Source organism: Xenopus laevis, chromosome 3L, assembly GCF_017654675.1.
Source record: "Xenopus laevis strain J_2021 chromosome 3L, Xenopus_laevis_v10.1, whole genome shotgun sequence".
Lineage (NCBI taxonomy): Eukaryota > Metazoa > Chordata > Amphibia > Anura > Pipidae > Xenopus > Xenopus laevis.
This window is the reverse complement of record NC_054375.1, coordinates 89,728,825-89,755,661: the sequence shown is the minus strand read 5'-3', so window position 1 is coordinate 89,755,661 and position 26,837 is coordinate 89,728,825. Positions and strand designations below refer to the sequence as shown.

General features: G+C 36.7%; 2 protein-coding genes across 2 annotated transcripts in view; one reads left to right on the top strand and one right to left on the bottom strand.

Moving 5' to 3' along the window:
* Positions 1–12,887, top strand: part of tmem110l.L (transmembrane protein 110, like L homeolog) — a 28,432-nt gene extending 15,545 nt beyond the window's left edge. The window contains 4 exon segments of the mRNA NM_001086427.1: positions 3,243–3,355; positions 6,821–6,904; positions 8,434–8,553; positions 12,627–12,887. Of these exon segments, the coding sequence (NP_001079896.2) occupies positions 3,243–3,355; positions 6,821–6,904; positions 8,434–8,553; positions 12,627–12,671 (362 nt within the window). The 3' untranslated portion in view covers positions 12,672–12,887.
* Positions 12,888–18,608: 5,721 nt separating this feature from the next.
* itih5.L (inter-alpha-trypsin inhibitor heavy chain family member 5 L homeolog) overlaps positions 18,609–26,837 on the bottom strand; it is a 35,623-nt gene continuing 27,394 nt past the window's right edge. The window contains exons 10-14 of the mRNA XM_018252747.2: positions 24,714–25,267; positions 23,917–23,970; positions 21,918–22,034; positions 20,402–20,779; positions 18,609–19,820 (exon numbers count right to left, since the gene is read on the bottom strand). Coding sequence (XP_018108236.1) covers positions 19,531–19,820; positions 20,402–20,779; positions 21,918–22,034; positions 23,917–23,970; positions 24,714–25,267 — 1,393 coding nt within the window. The 3' untranslated portion in view covers positions 18,609–19,530. The remainder of the gene's footprint in view (positions 19,821–20,401; positions 20,780–21,917; positions 22,035–23,916; positions 23,971–24,713; positions 25,268–26,837) is intronic.

Genomic DNA, 26,837 nt, shown 5'->3' with positions numbered 1-26,837 from the left:
CTATACCCTCCTCACAGACACCTGCTCCTTTTAGTAAAAAGGAGGAGCTGTCTGCGAGGAGGATATATGTGTCATTGAACATTCTTTACAGTATTTCTCAGGTGGATATTCGGTATGTTCTGATGAGATTTTGGTGTACCCTTCTTTCTTATTTCTTTTTCCGGAAAAAAAACTCCATACCAAAATTTTCTGAGCGTTTATTTTTTTTCTGTATTCTTTTTATTGAACATATCCGTTTACATCCATACTACATAAGCATTATTGTACATTAAGGGGCAGATGTATCATGGGTCGAATTTCGAGGGGTTAAATCCCTCGAAATTCGACTCTGGAATAGAATCGAATAGGCAATTCGGGCGAATTTACGTGCCGGCAAATAGTCGAATGGGCGAATATTCGCCCGGCGAATAGTCGCACGATCGAATATTCGATCGAATGATCGATCTAATGCCTTTTTATTCGATCAAAAACTTAGAAAACAAGCCTATGGGACTTTCCCATAGGCTTTTAAAGCAATTCGGTAGGTTTTAGGTGGCGAAGTAGGCAGTCAAAGTATTTTTAAAAGAGCCAGTACTTTGACTATCGAATGGGCGAATAGTCGCAGCGTTTTTGCGCTCGATCTATTCGAATCATTTTACTCAGGCGAATTTACGCCAATTCGACAGTCGAGGAGCACAAAAAACGACTCGAAATTCGAGTATTTTTCCTTCTATTCCTTCACTCGAACTTAGTGAATGGGCCCCTAAATGAGTAAACATCAATTCAAACATATATTGTTGGTACATATCTTTTAAAGCTTGCAACAATAGTAAATAAAAAGTCATAAAGAGTTAACAATAAATAATTTCTATCTGAGTTATCGTTTATTATGAGGGTTAGGCTGTATACATACAGAGTCAGTAGCCAAGCTGGATGGAATATGTCCATGCTTGCTCCAAAATAAACTATTTTCTAATCTGTCTGTTTTTAAATGAGACAATTATCGAGACATGAACAAAACATGAAATCTTTTGGCTAATGGAAACAGTCACTGAGCAAAACAATGTGCTGGCTGTCTAACATCGCCAGATTTTTCAGTTTACTGCTGAAATACAAGAGCTGTGCCTTTACTGACCAGATTGGTCCACTGTGTGAATAACAAAAGCAGCCAATAAGCCAATTTTAGCAATATCTATATGCACATCTAAAGTGATTAGCAAATCTAATGTGTATTTATCCAGGTACCTTCTTAATCAATTTTGGCAGCACTACCTAGCCTTTCTAGCCGCTTCATTTTCACTTAGTTTCATTACCCAGTGTTGGCAGTTTGGTTGCCTCTGCTGACTGTAATCAGAGTATTGTGGATTGATGCAAGCCTCTTACCAGTGGAAGCAGGTATAATGTGACAAATGTCCAAAAATATTATTTTCAACAAGTGCCTATTTTTCATATTTTTTAAGAGTTCTTTAAATTCAATAGCCTGACGCATCTTGCTTTTCCTTATTTTACTATTTATTCTCGGTAGCGATAATGCTGTTTTAAGCTTATCCTGTTTGTAATAGATGTTTTTGGATTCACAGTTATGCAGGATGGTAATTTCCAAATAGGAAATATCCTCCCTGTCAGCTATTGTTCCCAAAGCACATCAAAACAGTTTAGCATAAAGCTATAAGAAATAGAAGTCCCTTCCTTACTGTGAATGCAGAGAGTGTAAAGGTTAGAGCAGAATATATCACAAAGAACTACAATTGTCCCCGTGTGTCTGCAGCTCAGAATGAACCTCCTGTTTAATACAGCAGAGCTGGAATGGATTCCTGGGAATTCCTCAAATTAGAAATGTTTTCATGCATGCCATAAAGGGATGATGTAGGCTGACACCCTTTTGAGAAGTGGCGAGTTAAACATTGAGGGATTATTTATTCAAGAAATTTGCTCATTACTTCCCACATTACTTCCCACCCCCTGTATTGGCTTAATGGAAATATTATAAGATTTTCACCTTATAATATTTAAATTAGACCAGCAAAGTTGTTTCCCTTTTCTTCAATGAAGGTGTTTATGGCTGCATGGCTTTTTCCCGTCTAGCATAATACTTAATTGTTCGCTGGCTTTATAGCCATTTCATTGCTACCGCCTCCTTTAACCTTACAGTCCCAATGCTAGAAGCCAGCAAGTAAGCATGCCATTGATAATTCTTAAAATTAGTATGCAAGCAATGTTATTCTAGTTCAAGTTGTCTACATCATACTTAAGGTTAAGCAAAAACTATATGCCCAGAATGAATACTTGACCAACAGATAGTGTATATCATTTTAATTGGCCTGTTAAGGAATTTTACCAGACTGGAATATATATATCAGAAAATATTGCTATTTTACATGTTTTACCTCGAACCACCATTTCATGATGGTCTGTGTGCTGCCTGAGAGATCACATGACCAGAAATAATGCAGCTCTAACTGTAACAGGAAGAAGTGTGGAAGTAAAGGACAACCTTTGTCTGCTAAAGGAAAACTTTACCCGCAAAATGAATATTTGAGCAACAGTTTATATCAAATGAAGTGGCATATTAAAGAATCTTACCAAACTGGAATATAAATTTAAGTAAATCTTGCCCTTTTACATCTCTTACCTTGAGCCACCATTTCGTGATGGTCTGTGTGCTGCCTCAGAGATCACCTGACCAGAAATACTACAGCTCCAACTGAAACAGGAAGAAGTGTGGAAGCATAAGACTGGTCTCATGTGACCTACATGTATGGTTTGTTTGTGTGCACCGTGAATCCTAGGATCCCACGGGATGGCCCTTATTCTTTTAAAATGGCCATTTTCTATCTAGGATTATCTGATGGCACATACTACTAAAAAAGTATATTATTATGAAAATGGTTTATTCACATAAAACAGGGTTTTACATATGAGCTGTTTTATGCAATACATTTTTATAGAGACCTACATTGTTCGGGAGTATGATGTAACCGAACATGTTTGTGTGCACTGTGAATTTGTATGATCCCAGAGTGCAACACTTTCTACTTAAATCCTACTTAGATGAAGTAGGATTTACATTTGAGCTGTTTTATGTGATATTATTTTATAGAGACCTACATTATTCTTTTTCTTCTTCTTCGTTTTTCTTTAATATACAAATGTACTGCCCCATGAAAATGTTGGCTTTTATTTGAATCCCTTTTTACTGTGTAGTGTTGCAGTGCAGCCTTGTTTATATAACTAATGAAGCTTTAAACTTTGATATGTTCTAGGGGATCCTCCACAAGCTGCGGCCTGGCTGGGGCAATGTGTACTCTATCTAGTAATAATGGTCGTGGAGAAAACCGTAATAACTCTTGTTCTGCTCTTCCCAGGATGGACAAAGGTACAACTGACAGCAAAAAATATTTGTCATTTCAGTCCAGTGCATATTATTATTATTTAAAAGAACAGCAAAGGGATAATTACTGTTATGTAATGCTTTTTCTATGTAATGAACTGCTTGCTTTGCCACTGTCATAACATAGTTGTTCTTAATATAGCTTCTCTATGTGAAATCTGTGTCCATGGCCATCAGCCTTAAAGGAAAACGATATCCCCCAAACAATGTAGGTCTCTATAAAAAAAGATATTCCATAAAACAGTTAATATGTAAAACCCTACTTTTTTCATAATAATATACTTTTTAGTACTATGTGCCATTGGGTAATCCTAAATCATTTAAAAAAAATAAGGGCCGTCCCCTGGGATCATATGATTCATGGTGCACACAAATATACCAAACAAACCATACATGTTAGGTCACATGAGCCAATTAACAGACAGAGTTGTGTCTTTTGCTTCCACACTTCTTCCTGTTACAGTTAGAGTTGCAGTTTTTCTGGTCAGGTGATCTCTGAGGCAGCACAGAGACCATCACAAAATGGTGATTCAAGGCAACAGATGTAAAAGGGCAATATTTACTTCAATATATTCCAGTTTGATAAGATTCTTTAATATGCCACTTAATATGATATAAACTATCTGTTGCTTAAATATTCATTTTGGGGGTTTAGTTTTCCTTTAAGAAGCCGTAGTAGATGCATCTCCCTTCCTAGGCATGTCCTCCTATCACAAGCAGCTGTATTCTCTCCTGGCAATTAAATGTTCTGCTTTCTTCTCTAACTGTGTCATTATTTAATAGAAATATAACCAGTGAAGCAAAAAAGAGATCTGTAACACAGTAGGCAGGAGATGCTCACTGCCCTACCACTTAAGAACAAGAATTGGCTCACTCAAGAGCACTGCTGCCATGAAGTGGTTGAGTAACTTACCTCAGGTGGCAAAAAGCTGCTTCTGGTAATTTTAAAAGCTGAAATTCCGATTTCGGGTCTTCTAATGCAGAGATCAATGCAGCAACCCCAGGGCAGCAAGGACCCCAGTAAAGTCCCGGTGCTCACTTTCCAGCAGTTTAGTAGTGAGTTTTTTAATTTAACTAGGAAAGTATGTGATACCTGTATATACAAGCCCATTTCCAAAAAAATTGGGACATGGTGTAAAATGTGAATAAAAAGAGAATGGGATGACAACATCCTCCTCCTCTACGCATATGAGCCTTGGTATGTTCCCTAGAATATTTTTTTTAATGAAAACGCACACACAAAAAAACGATGTTGGCCAATAAACTGTATTAGTCTATATTCAAGCCCCTGGCTAGGTCAGAGTAGAATGGGGCTGCAATAACTCTAGAGATCCAGCTAACTGTGTAACTGAGTGTATTTAGACAGTTATACTTTTCTGAGCTAACGTGGAGACAGCATCTGCTGTGGCTGCCTTTAAAGGTTTCTCTGAACAATTTGCCAAATGTTCATGGGGACTGAGGAAGTAGTATGTGTGTGCATACATATGATATCTGCGTGAGACCATAATGTTGAGTAACCTTTCTTTTTGCGCATTTATATTTTTGTATGCTGATTCTTTAAATCCTAAGAGTACTGGTCCTTGGTCCAGTGTAATTTTGTTTTGTATTAGCACCCAGGTTTTGTTGCTATTCATGGTGTGCACAGCCTATTGTGTAGACATGCTTCAGTCTCCAGGAAGAAAACTTTTATCAGCACTGAGAAGAGCTTCTTGTTACAGATATGACCTAGATGTGACACTTGTTTGTGCCAGGATGTCTGACAGTGAACATTCAATACTTGAATTTACTTTAGTGCATGTATTATTCAGTGTTGTTCTCATACAGACATGTAAAAAGTACTAAAGGATTTAACTATTTCACTTTTTTATACCTAATATAGGGATGCTTAACCTATGGCTTGGACCTGAAAGTGGTTCTGCATGCTGTTTAGGGTGGGTCACCTTGATAGATGTGAAGTTTCAACCCATAGCAGGAAATAATTAACATAAGTTGCATTGCTGGTTCTATGCCAATTTTTGATTTGTAGAGCTAATTAACAGGCTTAATTTGGGTCCCCCTGAAGATTAAAAAACTGACCTAATATGTTCACAAATGGTGAATGCTTTTGAATTTTTGCTTTAAAAGGGCCATTTGGGATATGACAACATGCACCACTGAGTGAAGTCATGGAACCACTTCATTATCCTTGATATACTGTGTTTCTGTATGAATGTACTGCTTTACTGATCTATTTCAATAAGATTTGATCGTTCTGTAGTCTAATATAGAGCAGTTCATTTTCTGTATGTAGTAGACTAGGTGTCCAGTGTCACACGTTTATTGACTCTGGATTAAAATGGTGTCATTCAAAGATCTCACCAAAGCCCTAATAAAGGGAGTGGGACCTAAAATCTAGAAGCTAGAGAATGAACCTATCCTCAACATTAATAAGAACTACAGTGAACATACAGCACTGGGATCATTGTCATTAATGGCTAAAATAGATCTGATCATTTCAGTGAACCTTACCTTTTATTGTTATTCAGTTTATGAACTCACAGTGCCTTATGACCTCACCATGGAAGGTGGAATGCTCATTGCTGTGTTATGTGCCTTTTATTTGACTGCATGCTATAAAGAATCATTTACCCTTGTTTATGTATGGTTGAGTGTACATGCTATAAATGAAAATCTGCATAATTACAGGTGAGCCATGTTTCAGGCTCCCCAACATTATAGCTGTCCCAACTGCATTTTTTTTAAAAAGTCCAGTTATCATTGTAACACTACAAATGACACATGTCTTATAGGGTAATGTCAAAGGAATCAAAAGGCTAAATTTGCCCAGGTCTGGTAGCTGCAGCAACCAATTAGATGTTTGCTTTCAAACAACTGACCATTAAATTCTACTTTCTGATTGGCTGCGGTGGGTTAGACATGTAGCAAAAAGGGCAGAAATTCACATCATTTTGGTGTTTTTTATTACACAGACATACAGTAGTAGTCAGTAATACCCAATTCCTCCTTAAGAGCCATAATGAAATTACAAGTGTGTAATTTACTTATTAGTTGGATCAAACTCTTAATTGTACCTTAGTTCTATGGTGCTGGAGTTGACCAGAATAATACCTGGTTGAGCTGCTTATATTGTACATAAGGCCTAATCAGACTACAGAAGCACACTGAACTCCAGTGATTTGTTGTTGCCACACTAATATGATAGAATTCATTTTAAGTATGTAAATTAAAAGGGATATGCTCGGAACTTGTGTATGTACCTTCTATTTTAATTAGCAAGTAAGCACAGGCCTCTCACTTGCTGCAGTAACGATAAATATGTTGCCTTTATATGCATATAGACATTTTAGTAGTAATGAGGTTGTTTATTTGCAGGGGGGGCTGGGAAGTTTCTGCACTGACATGTTTTTATCGTAGTTTATATTATTTATATGTCTGCTTTTTCCTGTACAGCTTCAGGCGATTTTATTGAACTACATTCCAAACCCACAGCTGGAGCTTGTCCTTGTAATGCTGGTGGTACCATTTATAGTCAATGTAAGTAAAGACATTGCTATGCCAATATTTTGTGCCCATATGTAGACAGTTAAGTCAAATATTCTCATCTGTGAGAAGGCTGCATTAAAATCAATGTTCTTAAGAATAAATAATGCATACAAGCAAAGCCAGCTATCCTTTCTTCCAATTGCCTACAATCCATGAAATTAATCATGCAAGATGATTGAGGAAAAAGCTGTCTTGTTAAGAGCAAAACAAGATAAACATTAAAGAAAGATATTGATTATAATAAAAAGCGTTAAAGGGGTGGTTCACATTTGTATGAACTTTTAGTATGTTATAGAATAGCCAATTCTAAGCGACTTTTCATTTGGTCTTCATTATTTTTATTTTTTTTATAGTTTTTTAATTATTTGCTTCTTCTTCTGACTCGTTCCAGCTTTTAAATGGGGGTCACTGAGCCCATCTGAAAACCAAATGCTCTGTAAGGCTACAAATAGATTGTTATTGCTACTTTCTACTACTTCTTTTTTTATCCAGGCCCTCTCCTATTCATATTCCCAGTCAGTGCATTAGTGCTTGGTTGTTAACTTGGATCCTAGTAACCAGATTGCTGAAATTGCAAACTAGAGAGCTGATGAATAAAAAGTTAAATCATTTAAACACCACAAATAATAAAAGCAATAAAAACCAAATGAACAGCCCCTTAAAAAGGAAAGCAGTTAAATGTGTTGTGCAACTGCAGTTAGAGAAGCTATCTTCTTGCATCCGCAAAACCACTAAATTCGTTTTATTATTTGGAAGGAGGTCAAGGACTGATTAGGGAAAGAAGAGATTCAAGCTCAGATATTGAAGAGAAGTAGGGAGTAACTGTGGGTTCTCTCACTTTTACATGTGTTAATGCCCCAATTATTCTGAGAATCTGCATACATTTTATTTTCTAAAACTATACTCACTTGGAGCAATATATGTTCCTGGCATTTGGGACTTACAGAGAGGTTTCCACAACACACCAGATGAGTTAAATGATTGGACAGATCCTGAGCCACATCACTTATTGGGCCACACTAAATTCTAGTAACAATAGAGAAAGTGCCACAAATAACCAGTAGAAATAACTCACCAAATTGAAGTAGTGGTCCAGGTGCACCAGACCCTCGGCACAGGGAGCAGAAAACTGTGAGCAAAACTAAAAAATGGGGGCCTCCATGCACTATGGGAAAACCACAAGGCCATAAATATGAAGTAAAAATACTTATTGCAATTAAATTAAAAAGTAAGCTTCTCCATTGGCCCTAAGTGTTTTATGCCCTAGGCACTTCATATTTTTGGTCCTGTGGAGTGCTTGGAGACCCCATTATTTGTACTGTTCCATCTCCCCACTAATCATGAACTTTGATACAGTTTGATGCAATGCAATTAATTGCTTTAGTGTAACTTCTTAGAGAACAACTTAGATTATTAGAGATAAATTAACAATTATTTGTAAATAACTTGAATTTTCATGCTAAAGGAAAAAGTGTGGCTTCTGCTTATTATTCATGAGAATATGTGTATTTCCTTTGCAGGCTATAATGTTCTGGGTGGTTGACAGTTTAATAATGAGGAAGTACAAGAAAATGAAAAGGGACAAAAGTTTAGAAACCACTTCAAGCTCAAACAGTCCTACGTATGATGATGAATCACAGGTAAGAGGCAGACAACTAAACTGTTAAAATTGTTTTTGGAACACAGGTCATTTCAATGGGGCCTTTTCAGGTTTAACTGCATCAATCAGAACAGCAGATGTAGTCATTGATGTTGCCTTTATAGTAATAAAATCTTTTAAAATAAGTTATTTCAGTATAGTAAAAAGACAAGATCAATGCTTTAGATCTGCTCTTGGAAGTATGAGGAGCAAGCCATCCAACTTTCTCCAAAATGACATGCAACCATTACATTAAGTTACATGTAACCATTACATTACATACATGCATTAAGGTTATGATTTACAGTCAACACATCAAAAAACACTGATACTAATGTTTGTAGAAATTGCAATTTCAATTTGAATGCTGTTGTATTTTAAAATTTCATAGAAAAAGCATACAATAAAGCATATTTAAACTTCGTGTAACTGCAGAGTCTTTTTATCCATAAGGTTAGGGCCACATGGGCCAAAATCAGCCTGCTGAAATCAATTTCAGCAATGAAATAGTCTCCTCATTCTTTCACATCTGGAGCCAGTGTATCAGCTCTGGCTCAAAGATGATTGGCGGATTTCGGCATGAAATCCTTGAGTGTGTTCTCGCTGGAGCCAACACAGTGATTCCATATGCGAACTGAAGAGGGAGGCTACTACCTGCGAGAAGGCGCTGAAAAAGTCCTATGTATTTCAGCAGGCTGATTTTGGCCCGATGTCGTCTTAGCCTTAATGTGTGCTCATATCCATTAGATGACGGTCATGCTATCTAAGCAGGGCAGTTTTAAGGCCTTGGTGAGCCCTGGGCAGGAACTGACTGGTGGGCCCCAAAACTTGGATGTGTGTAGCGCACCAAAATTTTTTTGTGAAACCATGCCCACTTTTGGCTTCACCTCCAAATACCACACCCATTTGACAAAACATAATTCGGTCATGCCAGTATTAAATAAATAACCAGAATATTAAACGCAGATCTGACAGTATACTACATAACATGGATAATTGGCATATTAACCCTAGCTGTGCCAGTATAATCACTGTAGAAACTATGAAAACTGAAGGATGAACACAGTAGCAGTTCCATATATAAATACCCACATAATTCATAGTAGGATGTCACAGAGCAATTCCATGTATAAATACCCCCCAGAACCCACAGCAAGATGGCAAGGGGCAATTTCATGTATAAATACCCCCAATAATCCACAGCAGGATGGCAAGGTGTGAAATTTAAGTGGATCTGCCCAGGGGAGGGAGCCAGCCCTGACACGACACACCAGGTACTGATTTTAAAAAAAAAAAAGCAGTGGGCCCCCAAAAATAAGTGGGCCCTGGGCAGATGCTCACTTTGCCCACTTATTAAAGCGGCCCTGGTGCTAAGACAATAAAATCATCCTCTAGATATGTTGATTGTGCAATTTATTAAAGGGATACTGTCATGGGAAAAAAAAATTCAAAACGCATCAGTTAATAGTGCTACTCCAGCAGAATTCTGCACTGAAATTCATTTCTCAAAAGAAGCATTTGCCTTTGGAAATGGTTTGATTCAGACTACCATAATCTTTAAACATTATGTTGCTTAGATTTAAAATCAAAGCCACAATCAAAGCTTGCAGCTTTGGCCAAGGAATGCTAAAGAAACAGGGTTCATGGATGTCTTTCAATGTTTAAAGATTATGGTAGTCTGAATCAAACCATTTCCAAAGGCAAATGCTTCCTATAACAGATTTTTTTTGTTATTGCTTTTAGAATGTGACAAAATTGATTTGAAATAATTGCATTAAATGAATATCCATATACCCTCTGTGTTCATCACTTGTCTATATACCAAACAAAACTTGGCTTTTTCATTGAGTTCATGCTGATGAACAGATGCTGGCTGTAGACAGGTGCTGGGGTTCAGTTTGCCAAGAAATTGTGAGTCACCAATATCCATGTGTTTTAGTTCTAGTCCTTCCCATTTCCTCTTCACTCCTTGGAAAGTTCAGTTAATAGTCATAAATTAAAGTATTTCTTATTGAGTTACTCATTTAAAATCAGGCTTATATTTTCTGTTAAGGAACGTGTGACTTCTGTTTGTAAAGCAGGGTATAGGAATATCGTTATGTGTAGATAATCTATAAATTTAATCTCTCTTTCTGTCACACTTCTTTTTTATTGCTCTTTGCCCCCACGCTTACTGTAACCCATGGGTAAGTGAGGGCAGAATACCATGGCAGGGTGCAATTTCTAAATATTTAAACTAGAGAATACTTTATGCCAATATTGACACAGACATTATACAAAATGTCCCTGAATAGAAATGTGGCACCTTCAACACTTTTACTGGAACTCTCTAAGCCAGTATGAGATTTAAAGGGCAAGTCAACCCCAAAATAAAAATTTGCCTAATAAAAGAAAACATAATTTTTAACAAATTTCCAATATACATTTATTAAAAATGTTCAGTGCTTTTAAAGTAATTTGTAAAAACAATTGCTATGGAAAGCAGAATTTGCTTAAGTCCTGGTTATTACTTTTTTAACAATGTTGCAATAGTCTTAGTTCCCCAAGAAGACAGCTGCCTGATCTTACATTGTATTGTCATTATGAGCCACCAGCGCAGATAACAGAAAGGGACAGACAAACACTGCTTTTGATATACAATACATATACAAATAACTTAGAAAATTTGTAATGAATGTATATTGCAAAGTTGCTTAGAATTATGTTTGGTTTATTAGGCAAATTTTTATTTTGGGGTTGACTTGCTCTTTAAAATGACAGCTACAGCATGTATCTAAAACATTTATTAAACTAACTTTACTTAATTTTAGGTTGTTTTACTTAACTTAGTTCTAGAGAATCACTGTTTGCAAGATTAAGTACGTTTAAAAAAAAAATTTATTTACAAAATTTGACTTTACTTGATGTGGTAGTTTTCTTAATTGCAAAATACAAGTTAGTGCCAGTGTAAATGCTAAAGTGTTGTGATTACCATCAATAGTGTGCGACCACATTGCCTTTTTCAAATGCCACCCACCTGTTTCTTTGCTTTTACACTGGCCATAGCAATGAGCAGTGCATGAATATAATCAAGCTTTTGTCTTGATCATCTATCTTAGACACCAACACCATTTCTTCTAATTCCATTTTCTTTATATAAGGACTTCATTGTTCCACCCCCCAATATGTTCAGTAACTAGTGAAAAACTAGTATGCCATTCTTTGTTTTAAGGGAAGGGCATTGCTTTATTTTACTTTAATCTAAATTAACATTGTTCATTATTTTGAGGCTTTCTCCACTGATAGCTGTCAGCTAACCTGCAGTTATAATATTGAAGTTTGTTCCACTGAAAATCTGTCATGAGGAGACGTCACTATAATCTACAAAATAAATCTTTTTCACATCCCCAACCTTTGGAAAGATGTGTTTTGCTTGTGTTGGATATATATTTTTCTAACCTCTCAAGTTCTAACCACTCTAACACTTGTACTAACAGGGTAGATGTTATAACTGATGGGGACTTGAATCCTGGGAATTCGATCAGAACGGAAACTGCACATCTTCAATAATTAACTTGCAGAGCTTTGATTTCAAACCGTTTTTGAACAGTTTAAAGTGTCTGGAACAGTTTAAAGTGTCTGGGACATTTATAGCTCAAAGTGCAGGCTTTAGCTGCTTTAATAATTCTTTAATAATTTACCCATATATATGTATGGAGTTGGAATTACGATAACTAGACTATAATGTATGTTTTAGAAATTAAATAGAAATTACAGTTATTAACATTTTCATCTAAAAGGGATTGTTTACCCATTGAACTACTGGCATTAATATAGAGTTGTTAAAAATACCCCCTACCCAGCCACCCTCCAACCTAAGCCGGGTAGAGGTCGTTGTGTGTGCCCGGTCTTTCCAAAGATTTTGTTTTTGGGGGGTGGACCCGGTGCGTTGTTTCATTACTGCAGTAGGCCCAAGACCTAATACTTGTTTAAAAAGGAGAATTTCGGTGATTGGAAAGTTTCTCTTTTTATTAATTGATTTAATGTGATACTGTGGTTTGTTGTAACGCTCACGTTATACTTATTCTTTTGCAGGTATTGCTTGGTTCTGCATCTGACCATTACCGCTCTTATGAGTAAACCGTATATGAATACTGAGAATTTCTGATGTAAATGTCAAGCTTCATAAAAGAGACTGCAGTTGAATTTGTTTGATTGACTCTCTTATGGAACTTCAATCAGCACACGACATTACTTTGTGTTATCTTTTCTTGGTGGCTTCGGATATAAGGGGATATATGTTTGTCACAAAGCTATGTAAGTTACACGTATGCACATTAAACTCAAAGCAAACTACCTTAGTTTATCAATATTAAATATAAGTTATGCATTCAAGTGCTTGTATGCTTAAAGAAATATTATGGCAAGGTACCTAGTACACATTACATTTAGCAAACGCAAAGCTTTGAAAAAGTGAAGTGGCCATATAACTATAATGTTGTGAATGTTAGGGGGGAAAATATAAACTGCCTTTTAGGGAACAGCGGTCTGCTGGCACGTTGGAGAATAGCTGTGTTGGCCCATTCTCCCATGGCCACCTTGCTTTAAACCACAACTGCTACCAATTAATATAGCAGGTCCCACCCATTAAACACAAATTAACCCCCCACCAGATTCCCCCATCAGGAACATGCCTGTCTCCACCAGTAACTATGTGACATGTTGCATGTACCATATGTGCTCTTTAATACTTGTGTCACATAGTTACTGGTGGAGACAAGCATGTTACATGTACTCTGTAACACTATGGAGTGGGATGATTTAGCCAAGACATTTTGGATCAAACTCAGTTATTAGGCAGAGGTGCAGAGTTGTAGTTTAGATAAAGAATGGGATGATTTAGCCAAGACATTATTGGATCAAGCCCAGTTAATAGGCAGAGGAGCAGGGTTGTAGTTTAGATAAAGAGTGGGATGATTTAGCCAAGACCTTTTCGGACCAAGCCCAGTTATTAGGCAAAGGTTCAGGATTGTAGTTTAGATAAGAAGCTTTCTCCTAGTCAGTACACATAATACCTTCAGACATTCCGTTACTACACAGGCAGTTCTACCTTAGGAATCTCAAGATGCTCAAGGATTGGATCCCTCACCAGGTTTTGCCATTGAAAAAAAATGCAGATTTACTCCAATGGCTGCAAAAAAATAGCATGGAATGGAAAAAGTTGCAGTGAAAAAATGGCATATTGACTTCAATGCATTTTTCAAAAGCGAAACATGACTGATTCGCTCATTACTAGATCCCTCCTCATGCTGCTATTTATTAGAAAGTTAATGCTGATTAACTCTGTGACCAAAGGAATGTTTTAGAGGTGGGAAGGTTTAGTAGGGTTAGAGTTAATCAGCTCTCCACTACAACACAGCACTTGTGTCAGGAACTTCACACTTTCCATTCAGCAACAAAAGTATTAAGGATTATGGGCTGCCAATGCAATTGATGGAAATCGTGTTTTGTGCGTGCATGTTGTTTGTATACAGTATGTGAGCATATATGTATCTGTATGGAGGTTTGTGTGTGGTTGTATCTGCGTGATTCTATTGTATTCATTTATTTAGCAGTGCAAGTGTACACTGAGCTTTACAAGGCATAAACCTAAGCAAGGAAAAGTTAATATGAATTAAACAAAGAGAACTATGAAATACATAAGTGCTAGGAAAATCAATACATCCTTGGAATAAGTTCCAGGGTCCATAGAGCTTACAATCTATGAAGAATAGTGTAGGTTGTGTGATCATGTGTTTGAATCTGTATGTGTGCATCTGTGAGGAAGCGTGTGTGTACTAGTAAGAATATTTTTGCATTTGTTTTGCTTTTGACTCTGTGGCGCTTATTTAAAAACAATGGGTAAATCTGCATCTGGGCAGTAAAACCAAAGCAGAACAAGGAAAGCAAATATCTGATTGTTATGGGTTACTTGCCAGGTACAACTGTGCCTATAGTCAGTGGTGTAACTAGATATTACTGGGCCCCACAGCAAATTATTTTTCAGTCCCCCATAATGTTTAGAGGTGGATTTGTTTTACCAATATTTATTGAAACTGTATATGAATTAGGGCTTCATGGGGCCCCTATACCTCCTGGGCCCCCCTGCAGCCGCAGGGTCTGCTTCCTCTATAGTTACGCCCCTGCCTATAGTTTAGAAATTACCTCCTCCTATGTCTATCCATATACGTATATGTTTGTATCATTTTGAATCCGTGTGTGTAAATATATGTTCTGGGGTTGCAATGAAGCTGGTACCTGCTGGACAACTTCTTTGACAAAAATAGAGTAGAGTAAGTATTAGGCAGGGCACTGGGACTTATCGGGCAGGCCAGTCTCCAATGGATCCTCAAGTGTCCTCTTTGAACTGATAGTTCAAGAATTAATGTGAAGGTTAATATATTTAAGCTAGAGCTTGCAGTGATAATTTCAAGATATACAATTTATGAGGAGGTCTGAGTGCCCCCCCCCCAATGATTTATCTTTTTTTTTTTTTTTTCCTGCAGAGGGTCCAGGGCCCTTTTTACTGCCCACGTATTATCCATGTGTTGGCAAGAGGGAGAGCACAAATCACATAATATATGCTCATTGTCCACATCTCTACATATATAACCAACATTTTTACATTGTAATATTTTAATATCATATTTGCTGAAACTAGAAAATAAATATATAAATAAACCGGAGAATACCATAGCGTGACTGCATTCAATTTTATTAGTGCAGTGGAAACACACTTGATCTAGCACTCCACCCAAAACATGTCTCTACTGCAGTAATAAAGTCAATGCAGTCACTTAGCACTATTCCGTGCTGGTTCATTCATTTACTTAATTACTGAATTTTGGAAGTAGCGAGCGGAGCCAAACAGAGCAGCTTTTACTGGATTGGAAGTAGCCAGGACACCCACAGGTCTCTCTCTGATTGAATCAAGTTTGCTTTCTGTTCTGCTTCTGTATAAATGGTAAATCGGATGTGTGTGTAGAACCAAGGCTTGCAAGTTGCTAGAGGTTTAGCATGGTTTAAATCCCAGATATGTGATACAGGTTTAAAACATCAGCCTCAGATATCACTGTTATATCGGTAGTAAAGGATAATGGCAAAATATTGAATGTATCATACTTTACGCTGTATCACAGCACTGATTTTTTTAATACAGGTATGGGAACTGTTATCCAGAATGCTCTGGACCTGGGGCTTTCCAAATAAGGGATCTTTCCGTAATTTGGATCTCCATATTTTGTCCACTAAAAAAATGTAAACAATAAATAAAACCAATAGGATTGTTTTGCTTCCAGTAAAAATTCATTAGTTTGGATCAAGTACAAGGTGCTGTTTTATTATTACAGAGAAAAGGGAAATATGTTTTTACATTTTAAATTATTTGATTAAAATGGAATCCATGGGAGATGGCCTTCCCCTAATTTGGAGCTTTCTGGATACTGGATCCCATACCTGTATTACACAACATGTTCAGAGAACTTCTCTTTTCACCAGAATATTCCTTACCCCTGCAGCACACTATTCACTGTCATACAGTTATGTGATAAGGAAGAAATAAAGAAAAACCCAAACTTTAAATGGTGTATGATTTTTATGTATGTTTTAAATAATATATCATATATTTATATATTGTCGGGCCACACTGCATCCAATATGACCGGCCAATGACCGCTGATTTCATCACGGTGTATGTGCCGCTGTGATATCACAACAACAAAGTGAAATGCAAAATAAATAGACACCTGAGACCCGGGTTCAAAGCCCAATGCAATGCAGGTCTTAGTTCAGTAAATTCCTGGGTGTGCTAATATTGCATGACAAGGGGACTCCTCAATTGACCCTTAATTTTCAGCCATTTCACTGAACCCCATCCAGTCATTAATAGATAATATGAGAACATAAAGAAGAGAAGCTCCTGACATTTAACAAAATATGCAAAAAAGGAGGGCGGGTGCATGGAATGTTTCTACCTTCTCAGAAGGAAGTGAACTGCTTCTTCCCCTGACATCACATCCCTCTCTAACTCCGCCCCCAGCCTGGCTTTCCCCTGCCTTAACTCATTCCTTCTCACCCAATCACAGCTGCATCTGATTCTGCCAATCTTTAAATATAAACCAGTGTCATTCGGTCATTCGGATCCCTTGTTATGTAGTTATAGTTCTAGGGCTTTTCCTTTACTATTGCTAATTTTCAGATTTCGGACAGTCACTGACCATTCTGGTCACTGGCAGCCTTTAACTTGGCCTAAATTCTGACCAAGAGACTACTTGACTCTTTAGATACAATGTTATTGGACTTTGACCTGTTCTTCAATGGTGTCTATTCCCAACAGCTTCTCAAGAGGCTGTGTGACCATGGCTTATATGTATGTACCTTAACCTTCTGTAGAATTCCTGTTTACCTTTATTTCTCTGCCATGAGGCTCCTCTCACTTGTGAAGCTTCTTTGCCTGGGTGGACCCTTTGCACCCCTATAATGTATTGTAGTAAAAAGCTCCACAGCAAATTCAAAGTGTTGTTTTATTTCTAAGCATTTAGATTTATTTGGTATATCTAAGATAAAACAGCATGTAAAAAATGTAGAACTCATGTTGTTCCCAGCTACTCCTGTTACAGCAAAAGTGCAGCTGTTATTGTTATGTACATATTTATAACATTCTGCACCAGTACAGTCTGCTTGTTTTTTTGAAACATCTAAAATAATGAGATGCGGCGTCTTCCATTAGAAATAGAAATAAATCTCAAATATATAAAATCCAGCAAATCTGTTTAATATGATTTTTTCATCTGAGTAATGAAATATGATTTGTGTATCTGTTTTGTGTGATTCATATATTGCATAGCAAATACAAAACCTGTTCATTTTTTCTGCACTATTAACTTTCTCAATGAATTAATAAATGGTATAATGCAGAGTATCCCAAACTCAAGGACCCGGTCGCAGCTCACTCTTCTGCCTATAACAGCCGCCTTTGACTTCGGGACTAGTCCTCCGCTACTCAGATGCCACCAGATCTTACTGTGAGAGGCCCAAGGAAAGAGTTCTGAGCAAGCAGGGGGAACTAAGCATGAAGTTACTGGGAACAATAAGCGTAGTCGAAAGCCAGACCGGGTCGGTAACAGTCAGACAATGTGGTACAAATACAGGAAATGGAGGAATAGACGGGGTCACAGGCCAGGTCAAACCCACCAATATCGCAGTACAGAATAGGATCCAAGAGAGTAGTCAAAACAAGGCAAGAGTTGGGACAGGTAGCAAACTAGACAAGGCAGGCACAGAACTGGTTGAACTTTACCCCCAAAATGTGTGACAATCTCCTAAAATAAAAACTAGCCATCAACTAGCCCCCATTTCAGGAGGATATATGGTTTTTGTTATTTTTTAAACTAAACAGGGCAATTGAAGCCACTCCATGTTTGGTCCTTGTGAGGTAGATAGTTAAGGTGACCATTCAGGCAGAGATCCGCTCATTTGACCAGGCAGCCAAACCAGCAGATCTCTCCTCGATATGCTCACCTTGAAGTGGAAGGGCTGATTCGATCATGGGGCCTAAGGCTTCGACCTTAGACTACCAGTGCACAGATAATACCCCTGCATAATGGACTCCTGTTAACAGAAAAAAGGCAGGGGGTTGTATACTGGTAATATATGTATCAGAACATCATAACTAATCTTCCACAGGACAAATAAGGATCAATTCTGGTTTTTTTCACATTTGTCTGGCCGATCTCCACTCCACTCTGTGTAGCTGCACTTAGATGAAAGTGTTGCCTGTCAGTGCAGCTATATGGAGCTGCACAAGAGAGCGGATCCACTTCCCTTTGCCTACCTAAAAAACACAGGTGTTAAACAAGGTGGAGCATTTTGTGTGACCAGGGCCTTACTAAAGTGCTGTTTGGAATCAATGTGGCTGATTTAACAATGAGAGTGAAATAGATAAGGAGGCATCGCTGAACAAAGGAAACTGATGCACTGAACACTATATAAATAGATAAAAAAGAAAATAACAGAAAACTTTTAAAGCTTGGGTAAATATTAGATTACATTACAGTAAATCTTTATTTGATGACCATAACCCTTTAATATATCCACAAAATAAATAGTAAGAGATGTGATGTAGAGCACTGCAGAATATATTAGTGCTTTATAAATACTTATTATTAATAAATTAAATGTTTATGCTTTATTAACTGCAGTTATTTGCTGGTGCCACGGATACTATTTGATGTATTGCTTCATGGCACTTCTCGATATATGCAAATACCCTTTGTGTAGAATAGACACAGTTGTGCCATGCTAAACTAAATGTAAAGATTTATACACCTTTAGTTGTGAAAACTTCTTGATACACAAGTATTATGTTATTGCCCGTGAATATGTCACCTGAGTACAGCGGTCAAGTACATGTATTTCTGTGTTCACTTCAGTGACATAACTACAGAGGAGGAGGGGGGCCTGGGTCTGCTTCCTCTCTAGGGGGGCCAAACTTGTTTTCATGGTGCGGGTGACCTTTACGTTTTTATGCAGTGTGAGTGAGTGGATAATCATCATAATAATAATAATATGTAAAATGATTTATGGAAGGGATGGGTCAGTATTGAAATGTGGTTCTATTTAACCTCAGACACATATACACATTTTAATATATTTTTTTCTCAAAAGTTACATTAAAAACACAACGTTTAATGATTATAAAAATATCTTTGATTCAAATACAAAAGTCAGTTGTACATTGCATTAATACGGTAAAGGAACAATTTGCATTCTGTACAAAAAGTGATTGGCTATTACACAAGCCATATTTTTGTTAAATAATGCCATCAGAATATTGCACTGTGATTTGATATAAAACAAGTTGTTTAAATTTACTGAAAAACTGTCCTGGTATCATGTTCTCGTGTTGCTCACTATATGTAAATGTGGAATGTGAAAGAAATAGTCCTCAGTAGGCTTTGTTTTACACTTCATTTGTTATTAAACCACTTCCACAGTCAAAGAGATGAGGCACCAAGTAATCCTGGTAGATTCCATCAATTAGTTTGGCTGCATTATTCTTTGCAAACCAACAGTCCACCTGATGAAGGCCATTGTATATCTTTCTTTGTTTTCTAATTACAGGGACCAATCGATTTCTCACACTCAGCAGGGTCACAGCGTTCAGAGCAGAACCAGACCTACCGTCGGAAGTTTGGTTGGTAACTTGTAGCGGTACTTTAGTTATTTTAACATCATTGTATAGGAACTGACCTATAATGGAAAACAGAAATAAAGTTTAAAAATGGTTCCACCAAAACACTTGTTCAGCTGACAAAACATTGATATGGATATATAATCAGAATAGTCTCCCACTGTTATACAAGTGTTTTTTTATTTTTAAATAAAAATTAGCACGTTACATATGGATATGGGATGCTCATAGAGAAAATAGGAATAATGTAATAACTTTTATAAACTTATGTGAAGTTTTCTCGATGGCTAAGTATACCTAGCAACCACATTACACAACTTCGTTATTAGCTATACCAAAAGCATTCTATTGGTTATACTCTTAACGAAAGGTGGTCAGGATATATAAATTATGGTAAAATTTTAATTTTCTGTTTTGTGGTCATCCCTGCTGGTCATTCATGTATGCCTACATACAAAATGAATACATTTAATTAGCTGAACCTTTTCAGACAAAGTTGAGGTCCTTCAGAAGCTAGCAAATCTAAATTATAATACTGGAGAAATGTTTTCCTAGATATCCATCTCAGCATAATCCTTGTGCCATTTGTTGTGATGTTTACATTTATTATATCCTATAGCACTGATAATATTTCCCTTACCTAGAAGCCCATGGGAATTCGATGACAGTCCTTTGCTGTTAGAAATGTAAAACCCCAAGTGATTCCTTTGGTAAGGAGCTGGATTTTTATAGTGATGAACCAGGATTACAAAGCTGATGGTGCCTTGAATAGTTACAGTAATGTTGGAGTTGGCAATAACTGCAATCACCAGGTCTTTGCTATTTACTGTAGTGCTCTTATCAGTTGACAGAATCAGTCTGTCCTTGCTGTCCAGAATGACCTTAGATGGAGTAATCTCTATATAAGATCGTTTTGGCTTGTTGAGAATGATGGTAATCCTGCTGAAGTAGGTCCTTTGCTTTTTATGCCCATTGGGAGGAGCTGGAGCTCCTATCAACTGCCCGTTTACTGTTACTCCTTGAAAAAAAAGAAACAATATAGCATTAAAATTAAGTTTTGATTATAGATGTAGCCAATCTCTCTTTCACATATTTAAGTTTTGTGCACAGTAGAATAAAATAAATTAAATATACCATGCTGAGTGTATATAATTATTAAATGCAATTTTTACTACACTTATCTTAAAGAGATAATAAAGGTAAACTGCAAACTGAAGATGACACTATAGTTTACAAAAAGGTTTTTAATACTATAGCAGAGTGGTCAGACAAATAGCCTATGAGACCCATTGTGGGTAAATCTAAACAATAGGATTGGGTCATAGTTTAAAATAAACTATTGAAAGGTAAAGGGGTGTCAGTACAGGCACATACGTTATGGAAAGGAAATTATGAAAAATAATGAAATGGCTTGGTTGCAGTAGTTGGTGGCAGACTAAAAATGTGACATGGCAATTTGATTAAAATATTATATAATTCAAGGGATGGAAATGTCTATCCCTACATATCACTGGTTAGACTTAATCCTGAGATACAAAACAGGTACTAGGAAAGTGGAAATGTTTAAGATGGGAGACAATGTTAATTTATATCAATATGAAAAATGTACAAAAACCCGCAGGAATATGAAAGTAGGTTGGCCAAGTTGGCAAAGAAAATTATTCATACCTATAAGGCAGCCACGTTTTTAAACGGTCTATCAACAGGGGTATGTTTGAATATTATGCAGATATATATGCAGGCAATTTGATGTATGGTGCATTCACAGGTTGCTTGGGTGAAGTAGCAAACACAGCATATAGACTTTCTAGATAATTGATCTATTCTTAGATTCTTTGAAGAAGGTCATGAAGGCATTTGAGGGCAGAGAATTGTGGTTTAAGAGCAGGATCATGAAATCTGGCATTGTATAAATCTCACCATAAATATATATGTATACATTTACAAAGGTAGAGACAACCCTTTACTCATTATGCAAATTATCATTGTATAATGCTTTTAACAGCTTGTCAGCATGACGGGGCACTGGAGATTTCTGTAACTGTCATTTCTTTTCTCTTGAACTTCAGTCTATGAAAACCAAACTTGCTATTAGCAAAGAAAATGTTTGAAGTATCTGTGTGTTGTATTAAACATAATGAAAATGAAGTACTTACCTGAGTTTTTATGATCTGACACCAACCTGAGGATGTCACCAGGTTCGCCATCAATATTGAAGCAAACAGTCATCTTGTTCAATGGAAAATCAACGACGAAATGGGGATCCCCATCAGCTATATGCAAATATAAAAATAACTCATTAGCCAGGAAAATAAAGTGGAATGTTGTGTGGTGTCCATGTTTTAAGAAATGTATGTACTATTCACTGATGACCCTCACAAGGCACCTTCAAATATAGGGCCAGATTCAACTGAGTGAGAAAAAGGTTTATCATGTGACAACTCACAGGCAAGATTCAATTTGAGATTCAAATCAATTCGGAAAAACATATCTCCCTGTTTATTGTTTATCTCTATGGGAAAAGAGCTGGAACTGAATTAGGAGAAAAGGTTTTTCTCACTCAATTGAATCTGGCCCATAATTCGGTAAGTGGGGGAAATATTAATTATATATCTGCATTCATAATCCCACAAGACACCTTCATTTTTGTAGATAGAAGGCTGCTATGACAAAAGAAGCTATCTTGTGTCCAAATGATAAAAAATAACACTTTGTGCTAAACTGATAAATGTCTCCAAAACTGTTACAGGGCAAGTAAAGGCCTTGAGCACAGATCTACCTAGATTTTATACCTGGGTGGGAAAGGGGGTCAGCGACTAGGAAGCAGAAGGTCTTTGTGGCCTTAGTTTTGCTAATGCACTTATCATATACACTAGCACAGCCCAGATCAGGGTTATTTGCACAGGAGTAAGCGGACTGAGTTGGTTGGTATAGATCACACAGGATGAAGTACAGGTCTATATCAAATCCTGTAAATTTATCAAGCTGTGTATTGATTTTACACAATCACATAGTTCTGTGTAAAATATTGTCATAGAAAAACAAAATGATGGTGTAATATATGACATTCTGGTAAAGTAAAATATGACATTTGACATTAAATGCTGTAACCAGTCCTGTTTAATGGATAATTTCTGTGTCAAATCAAACGAATGACGAAGTTAATATGCAGTTTATTTTACAACATTACTAAACAATTATCCATAACCTCATCTTATCCTGCCTAGACTTTTGCAGCTTTTTGCAGATTTGTCTCATAATTTTCCGAGTCATTTCTCTCACAAGATTTACCACCCATTCCTCTCTTCCAGCCCCTTACTTCTGGAATCCAAACCATAAATTCCTCTTTAACAAACACTTTCTTAACCTCTTTATAACTAATTTCAGCATCTGATAAGTTAATGCCCCATCCACTATAAGTGCATTTATTTCTGTTCTATATGTCTCTTTAAATTAACTAATCACAAAAACTCCAACTTTGTATCTTAACATATGCCTTTTGCAGTTGAATGTATTTTATTTGTACAGCACTGGATGTTAGTAGTGCTCCGTGAAAAATATTATACATACACCCAGCATGTAGAGGAGCCTTTGATATTAGACAAAGCTTTAAGAAGATTTTTGTTGGACCTTTAAGATTATAGTACCTGTATTCATGTGTGTTTTTGGCAAAACCAAATGTAATACATTGCATTAGAAAGATATTCATCATTGTATTGATATTATGCTACAAAACTAAAAATGTACTTTAAAGCCTCGTCATCAACATATTTCCTGTAGATACAAGTGTGTTTGTTAGTGTAGCATACATAGAATGGCAGCCGGTTGATGAATGATTATTGAACTAGTCAGAGCTGGTAAATTGTTATTGTAAGAGCCTGTTACATGTGATTACATAATGCATAAAGGGCCTTGATAATGGAAACGGTTGTTAGAATACAGATCATAACCTTATGGATGGTTTTAATTTTTCTTAAGCTTATGGAAAAACTGATTACATTATTTGGGAAGTCAATGCTCCCAATGCTAGGACCGGACATATCATTCTCCTGTGAAGTTAAGGAACAAGGTTGCACAAAACATTATTTCATGCCTCCCCTTTGGCATACAGCTGGTGTTTAATCGGGGTTGGGGATTTCCAGTGTATCACCTTACCTGATGTTTTGGATACAGATGTCCTTTGCTTGCCTGACTTCCTTGGGGAAGACCCTAGAGAATAAGGAAAAACAATCTATTTCATACATTATATAAAACATGGAGCCCATATTGTCTTATTATTATTATTAACATGTATTTATATAGCGCCAACATATTGCGTAGCACTGTCTTACTTTTTTTAATTTTCCTGATGCAGAGGAAAAGCTCACCCATTCTAGTGATTTCTTCCCACCACCTCTTAAAATGAGGATGTTTAAGAGAAAGTGTTTATTGGTTTTATATAGGGGTGTCTACTTCAGTGTAGCACTCATAATTTGAGGATTTGCTGAGAGAATTACACACCATGTTACTGAGTTTCAACACCACACTTTTATTAGCAGTTTATTTGAAATAAAATGAACTCTGTCTCTCTCTCTCTCAAAGTCAATTGTTTTGTTAGATTGTGTATGTGCTGGCCCAGTTACTTGAGTTATCTCTAATACAACAGCTAGGGAAGAGAGCTGTCAATCAAAATCATGAAGAGAGACAGAAGCTAAGAGGGAGATAGTGAAGATTAACTTGATCAAAGAAACGGTACAGAATTTTTAAATGATTCTGTTTAGAAAATGTCAGTATGGTGAAGCTTATATTAAATTTACATTTTCGAGATAGTTTCCCCCTTTTATTATAGACTGCATATTAACACTTACTGGAAAAATATTTACTGTAACTTCACTTAAAACATCTGTTTTAAGTAAAGTAAAATATATATGTACAAAGTAAAATCTATAAATAAGTAACAGTTTATTAAATACCTTGTGGAGCTTTCTTTCCCTGAAGATTAAGCAGTTTTTGGCCAATACCATCCATGGATAGAATAGTTGACTCTTCTTTTGGCAGATCTGCTTGAAACCCAGAATCCTTCATTTCTAGTAGTGTAAATGGAGTTACGAAATGATAATGCAGAGCAAGCTTACTGGCTTTGTCCATTATTTCTTCTTTCTCCTTGATGGTATCACTTTTATGCCAAGATGTTAAAAGCTCCTTAAATGTCAGGTAGCCCCACAACCTTTCAATATGATTTTTGTATTCCTTATTGTCCTCAATGACCTCTGATCCAATCATTTCTGCTTGCCCAACACCTTCTAATTTTATGTCAGCTTCTAGGACAACATATTTATTTCCATTACTTGCTGTGATTTCAACATGGAGAGTCTCTGAGGAACGATTTAACAGTTTTCCAGCAACAACTATTTCTGACCCATTAAAATAGTTGTAGAACATATTTTGTGTGACATATTGTACACTGTCCGGTGGATAATCAATACGAATGTCTGATAACAATGGAGTTCCAATCTCATCATAAAATCTGCAGAAGACAAAATAATTTCAATTACCCTCTGCAAAGAGTAGTTCAGTAGGTATAGGGCACGGAGCAAAACGCTTCAGAAGCAATTACTTTCAGCTCTATAATACATCATTTTGTCCCTTTATGAAATTGTTTGGAAATGACACTCCTACACAACAGGTTTGTGCTGCATCATAGAAATATTAGGAAGATGTTTCTTAAAAAAAAATATGTATGAGAACACACTCTCAAGTATAGATAACTAGATACCTAGGGGCACATTTACTAAGGGTCGAGTTTCGAAGTGAAAAAATCTTCGAAATTCGACATCGAGTTGCAATAGTTCGATATTCGAAGTCTACGTTTTTTTTGATCGAATATTGCCATATGCGATCAAAGTAAAATCGATCGATCGATTAAATCCTTCGATTCGATCAATCAAATGTTTTTTTTTAAAAAAACCTTTTTTAAAAAAGGTTTAAAAACTTAGCCAAATGTTGGCTATAGGTTCTAGGAGGTCCCCATAGGCTAACATAGCAATTCTGCAGGTTTAAGGTGGCGAAGTGGCGAAGTCTAAGTTTTTTAAAGAGACAGTACTTCGATTTTCAAACATTCAAAGTTTTTTCAATTCGAGTCGAACTCGAATATCGCCTATTTGAAGTTTTTGAATTCGAAAATTCACTTTGAATTCACTTCCACCCATAGTAAATGTGCCCCCTAATGTATGATGTTATAAATGTGAATTTAGATGTTGTTTAATTATACCATTTGTGGAGGTAGTTGTCATCCTTACACATTATTAATGATATTATGCAAGTAGTTAAGACCTTCTTTAATTAAGTTAATATAGCCTGTACATGATATACATTACACACAATATGCATAATGCTTGAAACTATAATACGTGCATCGAGCTGTGTTGTGGAAAACTTTGAAGCATAATGGCAATGAGAGCTTTTAATGTGACACCCAGTGTATTAGAAATGGCAGTATCAAAATCATTTTTCCAGTAATTATTTTATTAGCAACTTAGTGCATGTGCTCCTTCTGCTGTTTACAGCCATGCTAGGACAATAGCATATGGGCAAGTACTGGACTATTTTACTGCCACAATTTTTGCTACTAGGAAATCCCAAAATGACCCCTGCAAACATTAGCACACAAAACTGCAACATTCAGTATTCGTTGTACTTCTATATAAGCACCTGAGGGCCTGTGCCTAGGGTGGCAGATTTTGGGGATGGCCCATGGGTGCCTGTATAATTGAATACATTTTTATAAGGAAAATAATCCCCCCCAACAACTGCGGGACACTTACTGTATAAATCTGCTGGCAAACTAGAAGTGATATAGGCCAGAAGTGGCATCATGTGCACCCATGCATGTAATGTCACATACAGATGTTAGGGGGCGTTTTAAAGTTCGGTGCCTAGGGTCTCACCGGACCTAAATACAGCCCTGTCGCTTGCTACACTTACCATAGATCTTAATGAAATCAAGTAGTAGATATGACATAACTCCTGCCACTTCCTGTTATAAGGAATTGAGAGCATCTGTGGCAAGTAGCGGCATTTTAAAAACCACGACAAAT